This window comes from Phascolarctos cinereus, unplaced genomic scaffold (assembly GCF_003287225.1).
Source record: "Phascolarctos cinereus isolate Bilbo 61053 unplaced genomic scaffold, phaCin_HiC Scaffold_726;HRSCAF=1367, whole genome shotgun sequence".
Taxonomy (NCBI): domain Eukaryota; kingdom Metazoa; phylum Chordata; class Mammalia; order Diprotodontia; family Phascolarctidae; genus Phascolarctos; species Phascolarctos cinereus.
In genome coordinates, this window is record NW_027556098.1 from 292,220,165 (window position 1) to 292,238,860 (window position 18,696).

An 18,696-nucleotide genomic window follows, 5' to 3' on the forward strand; every position below is an offset into this window, starting at 1 on the left:
CCTGCTTCACTCCATGCCTTCCCTTTGAATTGAGGCCACCTATCTATAAAGCACTTTGAATGTTAAATGAATGAAGTATTATTAAGTTCTTACTATATGCAAGTAGTTTAATTAATACTCCCATTATATAGTTGAGGGGGCTAAGGTACAGAAAAGCTAAATGACTTGAGATTACATGGATGGTAAATCTCATTCTTCTGATTCCAAATTCAGTGGGGGTTTTTTCCCATTTATCAGATATGTAAAATTTGGAAAGCAACCAAAGGAAAACTATCATATTATAGAGATTCATAAAATCACAGATTTTCATAGTTGAAAGGGTTGGAGTAAGTTGAATGAATGAACGAATCAATCACTCCAACTCACTTAAAATAACTACCTTAATCAGATGAGAACACCTAAATGCTGGGGATTCAAATCTAGGAGCTCACACTATAATTAAGAGAAATAACATATCTATGAGAGTTCAGCTGCACTGCAGATAGAAAGGCCCAGGGTTTTTTCAATGGTATTTTATGCAATGGGAAGGGTAAGAGTGGGTTTAAGGACATTTGTAAATTTTAAGGTTTGCGGTAGACTTTACAACCTTAGTTCATTTGACCCTCACACCAGTCCTGTGTGATAGGTGCTGGTATCAACATCCTTGTTTTCAGGCAAAGAAACTAATGCTCCAAGAGTTTAAATGACTTGTCTATGGTCTCAAAGCTAGTTAGTGTCAGAAATGGGATTTCAACTCAGCTCTCTCCTGACTCCAGGTCCAGCATTTTAACCAATACTCTGTCTCTCACTGGCTTTCTCTGTTGGTTAAATGCTGTCCATTTAAATAATTGAGGTTATACATGTTAGACAGTTGCATGGAATTGTGGGATTTGTTTTTGTTTTTTGGTGGGATAATCTTTAAGCTATCCGTGTATCATCTCTATTTAGCATCAATAAAAGTACAAGCAAAAAAAAACAAACAAACAAACGGGGCTAAATGCCTGAGCTTACTTTTTTGACTTCATATTTAATAGCAAGTTTTAAACGACTGAGGCTTGGACGCCCATGGTCTCCATTATTAGGGCTCACTTCAACATCCCCATTCAGAATGGCCTCCACTTCTTCTGTGTTTCTGCAAAGATCAAGAAGTCCGACAACAAAATCTTTGCACTGCATTGACAATCTTTTGTAGTCATTCTAGGAGAAGGAGACATAATAACAGAGCTGATTTTACAACTTTAGACTCAAGGAGAAAATTTTCTCGGACCAGAAAGTTTATCAAAAACTTCAGAGAAAAAAATTATTGTTTCAACATTCCTTAATATTTCTTACTGTTCTGCTGAATTATAATGGCAAAGCAAAAAATTTTACTATTATACCTTAATAAAAAAGGAAATTTTGCTAGCATCTGTATGGAATTTGTATGTATTCTAGACTAGCAAAAGTAAACTTTATCAAAATCACATAATGAGTCAATAGCAGGAAAAAATAATAATTTGTATTCAAATTCTTTTTCCAGCATTCTGAAAGTACTTTTACATGAATTATCTAATTTTTTTCACATCTCTGTTAGAAAGGACTATGTAAGTAAGGTGAATTTTAGTATTTATTCTTTCTTAGAGTTTTCTTCCCAAGATCCATAGCCATAACAATCTCTATTTCCCAGGTGTTGTTTATGAGTTCCCATGATCACATTCAAAACAGTTCCTATTGTGCAGTCATGGTAAATTTAGGGGTGAAGTGATGTAAAATTGTGAGGCTATTGCTGGCAATATGCCTTCTTTGTCTATTGCCCTATAAAGCAAGTGGGCACTGGTCAGTGACTGGGGACCCGCTTAGGGGTGGATGTGCAGGCTGAATGCTGTGCATGCCTTGATTGGCTTGGGAGGGGGGAATCTGTGTGTTTGCCTCAAATCGGCCCCCACTGAGGCTTGAGGGGATTTAGGAGAGTGTACAAGTTGTGCTGGTCTCCATTGACCCCATCATGCTGGCCCCTGTAATAAGGGCTGTTAGGGAATGCTGTAGGAGTTGGTGCTCCCATTATCAGCAAACTCCCTTTGAGAAGACTAGACCAGAATGAAGTAAGCTTATTTAACCCCTTAATATGACTCCATTCCTGTCTTACTGTCTGACCGGATCAAAAGTGAACCTGCTAGTGAGGGAGGTGCTGGAAACCCTCTTGTGTCTCTTTACTAAGAAGTGGTGTAGTCGATGTGTTTACTTGTCCAACAGACTGTTGTACACATTTGACATATTCTTGAAATAACATTTCCAATTTGCTGCTATTATTATTACTATCACTGCCAATATCAACTCACATTATTTTTAGTTCATTCTGATTACAAAGTACCCTATACAAATGATCTCATTCAGTCCTCACAACAAAACTGAGAGATAAACAAGTATTTTAATTATTACTCCCATTTTACAGGTGAGGGGGCTAAGGCACAAAAAGGTTAAGTGACTTAAAACCACATGGATAGTAAATGGCAGAATAAGGACTCAAATCAGTCTTCTGATCTCAAATTCAATGCTTTTTTTCCACTGACACTATGAGATATGTAAGATCTGGAACTATCTTATTATCAGAGATTCATAAAATCACAGGTTTTCATAGTTGAAAGAGTGGGGGTAGGTTGAATGAATCAATCAATCAATTACTCCAACTCACTTAAAATAACTACCTTAATCAGATGAGAACATCTGTAACAAATACCTTGATCAGGCATTAAACCAGGAAAAGTCCTTAATTAATTGAGCATCAGTGCAAATCATTGGAGGAAATGGAATGACCCTATATAAAAAGTGTATTGGGATTGGCTGAAGAGACCCAGTCAACTCCCAAAACCTGTGGGTCTTGTATAAGATAAAGAGCTGGTCAGGTTTAGTGGTGGAGACATTTCTAGTCGGAGAGGATTTGGGGTAGGGGTTGCAGTGGGATTGCAGGAGGAGAAAGCCTCTCTCTCCTTCACATCCCTTTGACCCAAAGTTGACCTTATGAACTTCAAGAGGTTGAATGATTTTGAACTTCTGATAAGTGTCTTTGAGCACCAGTGTCTGCATCAGGTGTTGAATACAAACTAGAAACTCTGAAGAAGGACATATTAAGGACTCAACCAGGAGCTCAGCAGAATACCACACCATACTGAAAGGGAACTTCATGAAGAGCCCAAGAAAGGGAGAAAAAAAAAAAAACTTCTGACAACCAAGAGGGATGAGTTACCCTTTTTCTACATGCTCAGAGACAGATTGCTGGTGCAGTGGATAGAGTGCTGGTCATAGATTCAGGAAGACAAGTTCAAATTCTGCTTCAAGCAATTACTGGGTGTGTGACCCTGGGTAAGTCACTTAATCTCTGACTGCCTCAGTTTTCTCATCTGTAAATGGGAATGATAATCACACCTGCCTTCCAGGGTTGTTCTGAGGATAAAATGAGATAATATTTTAAAAGCACTTGAGTCACTTTCCCTCAGGAATGTATGTGTATTTGTGGGAGAGTATGTCCCACGCTTAGGGGGAGAGGAGAGAGAGATGTACTCTACCTCTCGTGCCCCTTTAGTAAATGCTGGTTTCTAAAAGCTAATTAAGTCAGACAGCCTAACTGCTACCAAATATGATAAATCTATGATCCTATGACCTGATAATTAATGGGGGAGGAGAGCATACTGGTAGGTGTTTGTGATATAATACAGTATTAGAACTTTACCCCTCTAGCACCACTATCTCCACATTCCCATGAAATTATTATTTCCTCATTCTTGAAAGCTACACCTCACTTTGGATTATAGTATAAACCAAAATACAGCCACTATTGATTACAATTTTCCTCCTAAGAGTAGAGAAGCCCATGGGAATTACAATGTCATCAACTCTTCCATGGGTTTTACACAATAATAATGAAATAGTAAGGAATAAGGGGCAGCTAGGTGGTGTGGTAGATAGAATGCTAGCCCTGGATTCAGGAAGACTCGAGTTCAAATCTAGCCTTAGCCACTTACTTGATGGGTGACCTTGGGCAAGTCACTTAACATTGTTTGACTCAGTTTCCTCACCCACAAAATGATCTGGAGAATAAAATGGCAAACCACTCCAGTATCTTTACCAAGAACACCCCCAAATCAGGTCACAGAAGATTTGGACACAATTAATTGACAAAACAACAACAAAGAATAGCGGAAGAGAGTTTGAACTTTCAGAGTAACTAGGAGGAAAGATTTGTGATAGGGATTTTCCCCAACTCCTCCCATCCCATCCAATTCAATATTACTTTTACCTTCCCTAAGGACTTTTAGGAATAGTATAGTTGCCTTTGATCATTTTTCTTTTCTTTTTCTTTTTCTTTTTTTTTTAATCATTTTTCTAAGACTTTGGAGCATGAGCTTTTCTTGAGAAGGGCAGCATGGGAAAGATCCTCTTTTGTTATGTTCTGGCCCTATTAAGCTACATTTCCACATTCTATAGATGGTAAAGGGAGTTTTGGCAGAGGAACTTTCCTAATCTGGGAGTCCTATCTATAAATGAAATCACACAACCACTCTCTCTGTCCAGTCAAATTGAGTCTAAGAGGCAGCAAGCAGTGGTCAATAGAGGGCCAACCAAAGAGTAAGAAAGACCTAGACTCAAGCCCTGCCTCTAACAGTGCCCCAGACAACTCTTTAAGAGTATTAAGATGTTAATCTATGTTGGGGGGCGGGGAGCTCTTTTAATTTGATCAAAATAACTTTAACAAAAGTGAAAAACCTGAAAGGAAAAGCATTCCCCACTTCATGAATCCTGACTGAAACAAAACAGCATTATTCCTGGGAATAGATTTTTTTTTTTTCTGATTCATTTTCTAGGATCTGACCTTATTCAATTCTGCAGTGTCACTGCCAGGACCTTCCTCTCATAGTTACAGAACATGTCAAGAAAATAATGCTTGAGTGGGTGAAAGGCCAATTTGTTATTCCTAAGAGTATTGCTTCTAAAATAAATCACAACTGAAATGGCTACGTGTTCCCATGATAGACAGAGGCCAAGTTATGACAGACTGCATGCAGTGGTACAAACACACATATAAATGTCTGCCTGAACATGAGACCCACCTCTGCTTCCACTGTTATGAATTAAAATGCCATCTTTATGAGGGTGACTACTTTTGAACATAAAATGATAATAATAGGCAAGACTTATACGTTACTTGAAGGTTTGCAAAGTACTTTATATGTAGGATATTATGATCACAGCTCTAGAGCCAAAAGGAACCTTAGGTTCTGAACTTGGTTAGTATTTTATGGTGTAAAACTGGAATGGGATGTTTTAAGTTTTGAGGACAAGTGAAATAACACCATAGCCCTTTACAAACCTTAAAATGCTCCATAAATGGTTTTTGTTGTTGTTGTGTTGGAAATCTAACTGCCTAATTTAATTTAACAATGCTGATCATTATGAGTCATATACATATACCACAAATCCCTTTCACTCTGTGAGTCCACCTCCAAAATGTTTCCTAGTTGGCTGAGATCTGGAGAACCTTTTTGATCTCCTAGACCATGTAGCATCTACCTTCTGATCATTACCTCCTTCCTCTCTTCATTTCCTCCTCTATCATTCCTTCTCTGCATTCTTTTTGCCTTCTTGTCACTCATTGAACTTTATCCTAGGAGACTTGGTCTCAAGTGACAAAGTATTATTGAGGTCAAGGGAATGAGGAAGAAGGGACAATGTGAAAGGAGTAGTGGAATGCAACTAGTAATATATAAGGTTGAATTGAGAGAGTTTTAATTTAGACCTTTGGGGATGACATGGATTTTAAAGATCATTTAATCTAAACTTTCATTTTATAGTTAAAGGGGACCTAACTCTATGCCCATTAGGAGCTTCCAAACAGTTTATCAGGAAAGTGATATGTTTTCTTTTTTTTTAATTAAATTTTTTTTGTTTTTATATAATCTACATTTCCCTATATAGCCTTCTCAGTCCCCTTTCCCAGAGAGCCATCTCTGACAACATAACAGTTCAGCAAAATCAACTAATATATCTATTAAGTCTGACTTTCATGTAGTGCTAAAAATCTGTTCTCTCGTCTCTGCAAAGAAGAGATGGGTTAGGTCATACAGTTTCATGGAATCACAAAATTTCAGAGTTGGAAGGGACCTCCAAGTCCATTGAGTCAAATACATACTTGAAGAAGAATTCCTTCCATAACATCTTCAACAAATGGACATATAGTCTTTGCTTAAAGACCTCCAGGAATTACAGGATAATTGAGGTTTGTGGCCTTCAATGTATAAATTTCCTTACTGGTAATTTTAAATGATGGGTCTAGTGTTTTGAATTCTTACTACACAGAGGAAAAAAAAATGTGGCAATCATGTTCTATTTAATTTTCTCTTCTTCCCTACCAGTATCACTATGTCAGTCAAAGATTGACTAAATAGGGTTTAGAAGAGTTTTCTGTTCCATCTCTCAACGCTGGTTTTAACAACATCAGCAGCCACCAGAACCACTAGACTAGAGTCATTGACCCCATGCAATATAGACACTGTAGGGAAGAACAGACAGCAAATATTTTTGGTCCCAAAGTGTGCTTCTCATATCTACAGATCACAAAATGGTATTTGGGATTTTATTTTCTCTTAAGGGAAAGCTAGCATTTTGTTTATCACTACTAGGTCACTTTGAATCATAGAATTTCAAAGCTGGAAGGGATGCTAGCAGTGATATAGCCTAATGTTCCTAAATGTGTGTTCTGTGGATCCCTGGCATCTCATGAAGCTGTCCAAGGAGTTCTGATCGCTCACGCTGCAGTGGCAGACAAACACACACAGCAAAACCATTTACTTTTCTGTCTTTCAGTTGGACCCACTGTGTCTGTTCCCTGGACATGGAGAACCAGAAGCACATTATCACATAATTTGAGTTGGAAGCACCTCGGCAACCACCTAGCTCAAGCTGAAAATGAAGGAATCTGGAGAATCCAGAGACTGGTTGAAACGTATGTTGTGCTTCTATTTCATTGTTGTTCTATCTCAATAGAGAGCATGTAAAATTACCAGTGTCTATTTATTATGGATATATATATGTGTGTGTGTGTGTGTGTGTGTGTGTAATATATATACATACATATGCATGTATATATGTATATGTATGTGTATATATGTATATGTATGTGTATATGTATATATGTGTGTGTGTGTGTGTATACACACACACACACACACACACACACATAGCTAGAAGGAACCTTGGAAGATTTCTGGTTCAACTCCTTCACTTTGAAGCTGAGGAAACTAAGGCTCAGGGAAAATAGGTGACTTGATCAAAAGTATATAGGCATTAAGTAACAGAGCTGAAGAAATTCAGTCAGGTCCCATATGTAGTTTCAAGTGCAGTACCATTTCCATTGTGCTGTGCTGCTTTAGGTGACTTATCCACAGCACACAGCTAACACAAGACAGTATTAAATGCAGCCCACCCCACAAAGAAGGTCTTTGGTTGGTAGGGGCTACAACACCAAATGCTAGGCAAAAGTCCTTAGGTATGCTCAAGGTTTATCTTCAGATATTTCTTCCAGATGAAGGTGGGTTTGAGTTGAAGGAAGGACATCTACATGGCAAGGCACTGTTTTTTTTCAGCCATATCTGTAAATGCCAACTTGATATCATTTTGTATGTTTTGTGTCCATCTGCCCAGTTAGCTTTCAGCGCATTAATAGCACATTCCGCCTTATCTTTTAGTTTTCCAATCTCTTCTGTAAGCAATAACTTTTCAGCCTTTTTGTAGGTCAAAGCTTCAACTCTGCAATCTAGTTCTGCTTGAATTTAGTCTCTTCTCATCATAACTCCATTTAATATTTCACCATAAAGAACATATTCATGTATACCTGGGGTCAGTGTCTCTGAAAGGTCAAATATTCATCTTTCAGTGGGCTTACAACACTTATCAATGCAGCTGGCCACACCTTTCAGGAAGTCAACCAGATGCTCTTCTGACAGAGGTGTAGATAAGTCCGTATTCCTTCATTTCCTCAAAATACTCCTTTTCTTCCTTGTAAATTCTCTGAGATAATTTGTCTGTTAAGTTTATCTCCTGGCTAAATGTTCCCACATAATTATTCCTTTCAGTGAACTTATCTAGGGGGCTTTTAACTCCTCTCACTGAGGATGTTACAGCTCTGACTGTATTCCCCATCCTGCTAAGCAATCCAGGACCTTGTTTCTTGTAAGAAGAGAGTTCCCAGGCTTGTGCAGTAAGAAAAACTTTGAAGTCTTCATTAAAAGTTGTAGAGGGCCGGCTTTGGGGAGTTGGAAGGCTTAGGCCGGCCCGGGTCTTACCTACAGCTTGTACTAAGCCTGACAGCTGTGAAACTCAGGATGTCTCTTGAAAACCGGATGCAGGAAGGTAGGAAATGGATGGGGTACAGGACAGGACGCAGGAAAGAATGTAACAGACAAAGTACCAGGAAGTAAGGAAATCACTTAATTAGATTTGTACTTTTCATGAATAACAATGTTACTATTGCTTGATCCAGTACTATATAAGCCTGAGCCCTCAGATCAATCAACAGAGTTTGTTCTTCACTGCTCTCACCTGGCCAGTGTTTCTTTCTCTCTTCACACTCTGCCGGCATCAGACCACAGCCGGGGACGCAGGCGCTCCCGGCAAAAAGTTAAAGTTGGGTGATCAGCAATTTGATTTAAGAATTTATGCAGTGCCTTTCTTTGAGTCCCAATGAAGTTCTCATTAGACTATTCCACCATGCCTTTCATTATGAATTTTTCTGATAAAGGAGGAATAATGAGGGTGGGATGTATTTCTTCAAGTTTTCCCTTTAACAAAATAAATTTTGATAACATCCTCAAACTTCAAATTCACTAGAATCAAATTCATCCCAAGATGTCTTGGTTGTACCTCTGTAGATGATGAAAGTTTCAATTGTACTAATGTGGCTTTTGGGATCATCAACTATAATTAAAATGTCTTTCGAGTCTGACTCATCTTCAAACTTGTATTGGTTTATCTTGTGAGCATCAAAGGACTACAAGAGCTTACATCCATCAGGGAGGTATCCTTGCTGAAGACCTCCATGTCATCCTCATCCTATCTAGGTCCAGCACCATAAGCTGTAGCAGCACTGCAGCTCCATGGCCTCCATGGGGCTATCCCTGGTACCACTTGCCTGCCTCATTGCTGCTGCCGCTCTACCTAGGAGACCCAGGGAAAAAGGCTGTGCTACCCAGCTCTCACCATCCATCCTGTCCATGTGTATGATAACATTTGTTTTTATGAGATATAATAATAGACCTTTTTCATAAGTCTTTTCTTCTTCATTGAGCCTGAAATTCCCCAAGAGCAAGAAATTTATCTATTTATTGTCATTTATGACAAAATAGCAAAATATAATTGACAGAGAACTAGTCTTAATCAAGGACAGCTGGGGCCTAGTTAAATCATTTAATCTCTCCATGCCCTCGTAACTAACACTAGTAGACAGATTATATATTTGCATTGGTGGAAGAAGTTTCCTTGCCCCTATGACAACAAAAATCACAGGTCTATACAACAATAACAAAAAAATGGTGACAACATATGACACAATTTGCAATATTAGAATAATGTCAACAATACCAGAAATAATGGTGTTTTATATTTTACAGTGATTTCCTTTATTACTCTCTCAAAGCAGACTTTTGATACATGTTAACTGACCCAAAGGCTACTTTGCCCTGGAGTAAATGCTACAGAAATAAATTGGTAAATCAAAGCGTAGCCCATCCTGCTGCATAGAGTTCAATTACACAGCTGCTAATCAGACAGCAGCTCCAAAAGTGTAAACAGGGCCACCAAGAAACAGCCATGTCTGCATAACCCCATCTGTCTGTTTTTAACAAGATGAGCAAAGTCAGCTAACCCTCAGGCATGTCTCAACCTCAAGAGCCATCTGAAGCTAGTTTCCTAAAAGGAGATGCTGAAAGGCCCATTCCCAATGAGCAGTTTCTTGATATGCATATAAAATACTATGGAACTCTGAAAGAACTAAATGTATTTGGCATCTCATGGAGAATGCCAATTACTTGATGGAGAATATAAATTCTAGAATGTAAATTCTAAAATCTACTGATTCCTAAAAAAAAAGATACAGTTATAAAGATGACCTCTGATCTCTGGAATTTCACTACCTGGAAGGTAGGACAGTGCAAATTTGCACTATTCTTCAAGTATAGAATAATCCCAAAAGAGATTAAAGAAAAGGGATGTGTATGTATAAGAACATTTTAGCTGCTCTTTCTGTGGTAGCCCCAAAACTAGAAACTAAGGGGTCCCCACATATTGAAGGATGACTGAACAAATTGTGATTTGTAAATAGAATCAAATATTACTGTGGTATAAGAAATGATGAAATGGATTGTTTCAGAGGAAGTTCGGGAAACCTTTATGAATTGGTGAAGAGAATAGAACCAGGAGAACAATTTGCACCATAAACAACATCATGAGCAAAAGAACTTTGGAAGACTTTAGAACTCTGAATGATACAATGATAAGCAAGTCAGGAGGATTGGATATGAAACATTGCACCCATTCCCTTTCAGAAAGGTAATGTACTTAAAACACAGAATGAGAAATACATTTTTAGACATGGCCTGTGGAGTAATTTGTTTGGCTGTATTATGCATGTATGTTATGAGGGCTTTTGTTTTCTTTTTTTTTTTTCTTATCTGATTGGGCAGGAGCAGTGGGAAGGAAAGGTAATAAATGTCTGTAGAAATAAATAAGTCGATAAAGAAAATGAAAACAAAGTAGGCTTTTAAAAAACATCTAGGATAAACCTCTGTCAGTAATTTGGCTGGTCTTTACGAGTGAAGAGGCTGCTTTTGTGTACTTAAATAATTTGGTGTTCAAAGTTATTTCAGACTAATGGTGACAGCATCCTCCCAGAAGCAACCCATACTAATAACAACAAAAAGCATTTCTTTTTAGCCATCGACATACATTTCCTTCCTAGGAAATCTATATGTAAAACTTTAAATCTCCCCTCTCAGAAATTCACACAGGAATCTTTAAAATGGAAACAGCAACTGTATCTTATCTGATCTTCACAACAGCCCTGTGAGGGAAGTATAATTATTATATCAATTTAACAGATGAGAAACTAAGTCAGAGAGAAGCTAAATGACTTGACAAGGGCCAGATAGCTAAGTATCTGAAGAAGAATTTGAACTCAAGTCTTCCTGATTCTAACTCCAACACTCTATCCACTGAGAAATCTTGCTACCTAAAACTGAGATATAATAGAGGGAGCTGCAATGTTCTTATGGAATTTTAATTCCTTTCAAGTCCAAATAGTTAAGTTCAATGATTAATTAATCAGGATTCTCAGTCTTATTACCAATGGCAGGCTCACTTCAGGTTCACTTGGCTTAAGGTTGGTTCTATATGTGTAAAGACGAGAGGAAGTGGAGAATTTTGGTTGTATTATGAGGAAATATATTAGAAAAACAAAATACAAGGTCCTGTCTGTTGGGTGTATCTTGGGACTTGGGAATTTGGTGCAGAACAGGTGCTCTGAACCCCAGTGGACTGAGGGCAAACAGAGTTCAGACAGGACTGTTTAGTCACAGACTCTTTTCCCAGAAAAATAATCTTCATTATTATATGCATATTAATAAACTTGTCTGCATGCTTTTATCCCCTCTGCTACACTATAAACTCCTTGATGACAGGGAATCCTTTATCTTCCTCTTTGCATCTCCCTTCTCACCTAGGACAGTGCCTCTCATACTGTACTAAGTACTTAATAAGTATTAGCTGAATTGAACATATTCTACAAGAACATTTAAGGAAATTAGTTTTGTCAATGTAAAGCAAGAATTAAAGACAAAGACATTGTGCGATGTCCTGAAATTTTTTTTTCCTGTGTCATCTTATCATTTTTGGTATTGGCCTTAATCTAATATTCTTCACCTCTTCCCATCTGAAGCTCCTGGTGATGATTTTTTTTTTTGCATGATAGTTATTTTCAGATGTGTTCCCCCACTGTCACTGAAAGAGGCTCCCCTTGTAGTAAAGGGAAACAGTTAAACGAAAGCAACTGACACAAGTCACATCTGAGAGGGTACTAACCATTCTTTATACTTAGTCTCTCACCTTTCCAAGAAAAGGAAGAAGGTATATTTCCTCATCATTTCTCTAGGAGCAAAGTTTGGGATTGGTCATTATAGATATGTAGTGTTTGGATTCTTTTCAGTTGTGAGATACTCTCACACACATATGTGTATATGTATATTTGTGTGCATATATACATATATGCATATATCACATATCTATAACTTATATATAAGTATCAAATATATAAATTTTATATAATATATAATATATATATATAGGATATAGACTACATTATACTATGTATGTATCATATGTATTGTGTATATCATATTGTGTGTATATACATTTGTGCATCTTTGTTACATACCATATATACACATGATATGTGGTACATCTATATATATGCATTTACATATAAGTGTGTTTATATATATGTACATACACAGGCAACTAGGTGGTGCAGTGGATAGAGTGCCAGGCCTGGAGTTAGGAAGCCTCATCTTCTTGAGTTCAAATCTGGCCTCAGACACTTATTAGCTGTGTCACCCTGGGCCAGTCACTCAACCTTGTTTTCCTCAGTTTGCTCATCCATAAAATGAACTGGAGAAGGAAATTGCAAACCATTCCATATCTTTGCAAAGAAAACTCCAAATGGGGACACAAACAATCAGACATAACTGAAATGATTGAACAACAACAAATACACATATATAATGTGCATATATATATATATATATATATATATATATATACACACACACACATATACACACACACACACACATATACACATACATAAATACAGAATTACATGATTTTCCTAGTTCTGCTTGCTTTACTCTGAATCCATTCACATAAGTTTTGCCACATTTCTCTCAATTGCACTGAATTTTAAAAAGTCAAAGAACCACAAAATGAAGTGCTTTAAGTGTTGAAGCCTTTCAATTAGCTAAATTACTGTGCTTGAATAATCTCTTTAAGTTCTATGAAGATAAAATTGTTTTTGATAGAAATTTTCTCATTGCTAGCTTTCTACTTACCTACATAATGGCAATTGAAGACTGAATGACCAAAAAATAAGGCATCTGAAAAGTCCCTCCAGTTCTTATTGTTGTGTGTTCATTCAATTTGGTGGATATGAATCCCCTCTTGGACTGTGTGCCTGCAGTTCAAGTTATTTTGCACTCATTGGGAGTTGTTTGCTTCTTTGTCCCTTCTAAGGGCTGATCTAAACAGATTTCCTACTCACTGAAATTTCACTTTAACATAGATGTCCTGGGGCAGCTAGGTGACCAATGGATAGAGCTCTGGCCTTGGGAGTCAGGAGGATGTGAGTTCAAATCCAGTCTCACACATGATATTTACTAGCTGTGTGACCCTGGGCAAGTCACTTAACCTTGATTGCCTCACCAAAAAAAAAAAAAGCCAAAAAAACCCATCGATGTCCTTAAGGAGCATCTACTCTTTTGAAATATTGCATTGGGTTTTTTTTTTAGGCAATTGGGGTTAAGTGACTTGCCCAGGGTCACACAGCTAGTGAATGTCAAGTGTTTAGTCTGAGGCCAGATTTGAACTCAGGTCCTCCTGACTTCAGGGCCAGTGCTCTATTCACTGTGCCACCTAGTTGCCCCCAATATTGTGTTGTTTTTGAACATGCATCCCAGAATATGCCAACCCTGTACTTAACCCTAGACAGAACCAAAATGTCGATGCACTAAAATGTGTGGAGGTAGTTATTGAACTTCAAGAAAGACAGTGGAGCAGGAAAAGACAGAAGAACAACCACATCTGAGAAGCAAAAGAACCTGAAGGGCTTTTCTGCTGTTTTAAAGTAGAAAATGAAAAGAAGCACTTCTTTACACAACATTAATAAAAATAAGACAGTCTTTAGCCCAAGATGTTGAATAAACCACATAATTTAAATAGGTTTGAATAAGTATTTACAAGAATTCACTAGTAATATATGAATAATCACATATAGAATTCTGCACTAATAGCCTATTCAGATGTCTTATTGAGGTATCTAGGTGATTTTAAATTCTCAAACTCTATCAGCAGACTATTTGGTTGCAGCAGATCGTCCTAAACTATAAAGTTTCTTAAGCAAGGGTGTGACAAGGTCATTTCTGTACTTTCAAAATATCAATCTGGCAATTTGGATGGATGATGGATTGGCCTGGGGAGACACAGAAACATGGAGACCTATTAGGAGGTTACCCCAACAGTTTAGGGGAAATGGTATGTAGAGTTTAAATTGAGTTGATAGCTATGTGAGCAGAGAGAAGGAAAGAGTTGTGAGAGATAAAGAGCTAAAATTGATAAGATTTGGCAGCTGAAGGATATGGGAGCTGAAACACAATGAAAAGAAGGAAGGGGCTTGGTTAATGGTGAAGATAATGAGTTCTGTTTTGGACAAGTTGCATTTGAGATGTCTATCAGATATCCAGATGGAGATGTCCAGCAGGTAGCTGGAGATATGGGACTAAAGCTCAGAAAAAAGGATGAGAGCTGGAGTTTTAGATTCGGGAGCAGTCTGTAGACTGATGGTAGTTGAAATCAAGGTATCTACTGAGCTTACTAAGAGAGGGCATGTAGAGAGGAGAGAAGAAGGCCCAAGACAAAGCCATAGGGTACATGCATATGTAGATAATGGTTCTACAAATGTGATTTAGCAGCCAAATAGGTAGAAGGAGAATGCATAATGAGTGACTTCCCAAAAATTCAGGGAAGGGAGAGGCTGTCTAGAAGAGGGTAGCTAATGCTGTCAAGCACAGTAGAAAGGTCAAGAAAGATAAGGACTGATTTTTTTTTAAATCAGGTTAAACAGTTAAGTGGGGCAGTTAGGTGGTGCAGTAGATAAGAGTTCTGGGCCTGGAGTCAGGAGGACTCATTTTTGTGAGTTTAGATCTGGCCTCAGACACTTACTAGCTATGTTACCCTGTGCAAGTCACTTAACCCTGTTTGGTTCAGTTTCCTCATCTGTAAAATGAGCCAGAGAAGGAATGGTAAAGCACTCTAGTATCTTTGCCAAGAAAATCCCAAGTAGGGTCACAGGGAGTTGACCACAACTGAAAAACAACTCGACAAACAACAACAACAACAACAAAAATTAAGAGATCACAAAAAATCCCAATGAAAACAATGTTTGTTAGTTGAATTTGGGGGTCAGAGGTAGAATTGTAAAGGGTGAAGAAGTAATTTGGGGGGGCAAGAAAATGAGGCAATAAGTATAGAGCTTTTGCTAAGAGTTTAGCTGAGAAAAAGGAGAAATTATATAAGAAAACAGCTTGAGTGGATGGCAGGGCGGAGCTATGTTTGTGTCTATTTGTTTTAAATTGGTTGAGGTCTGTGTGTGCTGGTAGGCAAAATGAAGGGACTCATCATCTGAATTTATGATTGAGTGTTTTTCCTTGTTAAAGGCAGAACAGGTACTAAATTCTTGACTTGTTTATGATAATTTCATTCTTCAAATGGTGGAGGAAGTGATAAGGGAACTGCTATTCTGGGTCTAGTTGTCCCCAGTAAGGAAGAAGTAGTAGTAGTAGTAGTAGCAGTAGTAGTAGTAGTAGTAGTAGTAGTAGTAGTAGTAGTAGTAGTAGTAGCAGTAGTAGTAGTAGTAGTAGTAATAGCATTGGGAATTTTAGGAAGAAGTGAACACATGTCAAATTTCTTGACGGATAATAAAGGGAAGACAAAGCACAGTTTGATGCATATGCTATATTTAGGAAGACTGAATTTTTTAAAGTTCAGAGAAAGGTTACATAGCAGAGAGGAATTTGACTGTAGAAAGATGGCAAGTTATCAAGAATAAAATTTTGCTGTTGCAACCACATTTTATTTCAATAAGAATAAAAAGGGAGAGGACTGCCCAAAGAAACTCTTGTAGACAGACAGATACCTCCATCTGAGAAGCAGCATGAAATAGAACACAGGACCTGAAGACCTGGGTTCAAATAATGTTCCAGCATTTACTGTGTGACTGGGCATTTAACCTCTTGGGGATTTAATTTCCTCATTTGAAAAATGAAGAAGTTTTTTTTCCAGCTCTAAATCTATGATTCTATTAGTTTTTCAATTACCTTGAATTTTTTAAAAAGATGTATAAAGTAGATAAGAACAAAAGAAGGTAACTGAGAATAAATAATAAAAAGTGTAATGCATGCCCTCTTAAGAATAAGGTAAGGAACAATGCAGCCCAGAAGACAAGGCTATGATGAATAAGAGAGCTTTTTGTTTGTGGCTGAAGGAAGATCAAAAATTGGAGACAACTTCTAATCAGGGTAAATAGAATGACAAGAGAAAAGAGAGAGAAGTCTGAGCTACCTTCATTCTCAGTTACCAATAATGTATAGGGATGATCTTTAGACTTGGAAAAATAGAACAGAATTGGATAAGAGGGAGTATAAATCCAAGATAAGTGAAAAATTGACAAGATAGGATGTCTCTTTTGGGAATAAATTTAAGTCATCAGGAGTAGAAAAATTATATCACAGGATACCAAAAGAACCTGTGAAAGCATTTGCAAAGTCATTCTGGAGGGTTTCCGAAAGATGATAGAGCAAGATTAGAGGTGAGTGAATGTAGCTCTGATTTTCTCAAAGAGGAAAAAGATGAATTTTTCAAGCTCTAGGCTGGCAACCTTGAGTTTACTTCCTGGCAAAATTGTAGAAGACATTAATAAATCGAAGAATTGAGAGCTATTAGAATAGATATACTCTACTTTGTCAATGTCCTCCTGAAATATTGGAAGTTGTGAAGACTTTGTGCCAACACAGGTTCATCAAGAACAAATCATTCCAGACTAAACTAATTTCCTTTTTATTACAGGTTATTAAATCAGAGGAATGTTATAGATTTAGTATGCCTGGATTTTAAAAAGGCATTTGACAATGATAGCTGTGTGGTCACTATGGAGAGAGATGAGCTAAAGGATAATAGAGTTTAAATGGATTCAAAACTGATTCATCCGTTTTACAGTGGGTATGTTGTAGAAAGAATTCTTGTTTACATTTAAATTGCACTAGATGACCTCTGACGGTCCTTCCATCTTGTGGTCTATGTATATTTTTCAATGAAAAGATGAAGTCAAAATGAGACAGAATGCAAAGAAAAATGAGCTTCCAGAAATGTTATAACAATGAATTACATTTAGTGTAAAATGAATTAATATTGTATTTGAAGATATATTTTTTAATGTAAAACATTTCCATATTAGAAAGAAACTGAAAAATAGCACATTTCAGTCTGTATTCAAACAATATCAGTTCTTCCTCTGGGGGAGGATAGCATGTTTCATCATTAGTCCTTTGGGATTGTCTTGGATCATTGTATTACTGAGAAAAACTAAGTCATTCATAGTTTTTCATCTAACAATATTGCTGTTACTATGTACAACACACTCCTGGCTCTGTTCACTTCACTAGGCATCAATTCAGGTTTTTCTGAAATTATCTAAACTGTAATTAGAGTAAGTTAATAAGTTTCATACATTAACTAAAAATTATGTCTGTGCAAACCTATCACCCCCTAGCTTCAAGGAGCGCCCTCTCTAATCTTCTTTGCCTTTGTACACCTTAGCACTACTCTCTTCCCCAAGTCTTGAGATTTCAGACCGAAGAGTCCTCTTTTAAAAGAAATGTTGCCTTCAGAATAAGGGAAGAGTGGAGTCAAGGTGCCAGAGTGAAACAACTGCCAGACTTCACCCACAATCTCTCCTACAAAATGAAACATAAAAAAAACCAAACAGAATTCTAAGCAAAAAAAAAAAAAAAACAGGAAAAGAGGCCTGTGGACACTGTGGTGGGTACTGGCTGAGAGCTCAGCTATGGGAGTGGCACTGGGTGGTGGTAGGATCTGAACATTTGGTCAGAAAGAGATCCCAAGGGAACCCTGTTCTTAGCACTAGGCACAGGGTCTAGGACCACTTGGCAGTTCTACCACCCATTACGCAATTCTGGGTCACAGTTCCAGAGCATAGATGAGTGATCAAAGTCACAAGAGAGCAGGAGCCCTACCTGGGAAAGGAAATTCTACAGACCAGGAAGACAGTGACCAGGACTCTCCCTAGATCATATTACTTTTGGAGGCACCAAAAATCTACAGGTCCCCAGACTGAGCTGTGAAAGCACAAAGGCCTAGACAAAAGTTCAGGCCAGTCATTCCCCCACCCCTTCCCCCAAAGTGAGCAGAGCCCAACTCTAAGGTATTTAAATTTGAAGTCAAGAAGTAGACCGGAAAAAATGAACAAAAAACAACAAAAATTGATCGTAAACAACTATTATGGTGATAGGGAAGCTCAAGACACAAACTCAGAAGACAATGACTTAAAAACATCTGCAAGAAAGGCCTTAAGTGGGTTGGCACAGTGGATGGAGCACTGGTCCTGAAGTCAGGAGGACCTGAGTTCAAATCCAACCTCGGACCAGACAGTTGACACTTAACTAGCTGTGTGACCCTGAGCAAGTCACTTAACCCAATTGCCTCACACACACACACACACACACACACACACACACACACACACACACAAAAAGGCCTTAAAGAAAAATGGAAGTTGAAGAAAAGCCCAACAAGAATTCTTGAAAGAGATAAGAAAGAAATAAAAATGAACAAATCAATAATTGTAAAAAT

At 37.7% G+C, this 18,696-nt stretch overlaps 1 protein-coding gene and 1 pseudogene across 1 annotated transcript in view; both read right to left on the reverse strand.

The window, feature by feature from the left end:
- Positions 1-18,696, reverse strand: part of TRPC6 (transient receptor potential cation channel subfamily C member 6) — a 169,048-nt gene that overhangs the window by 46,715 nt on the left and 103,637 nt on the right. Inside the window, exon 3 of the mRNA XM_020996177.2 lies at positions 991-1,176. Within this exon, the coding sequence (XP_020851836.1) occupies positions 991-1,176 (186 nt within the window). The remainder of the gene's footprint in view (positions 1-990; positions 1,177-18,696) is intronic.
- Positions 7,505-9,214, reverse strand: LOC110214948 (sorting nexin-7-like; annotated as a pseudogene).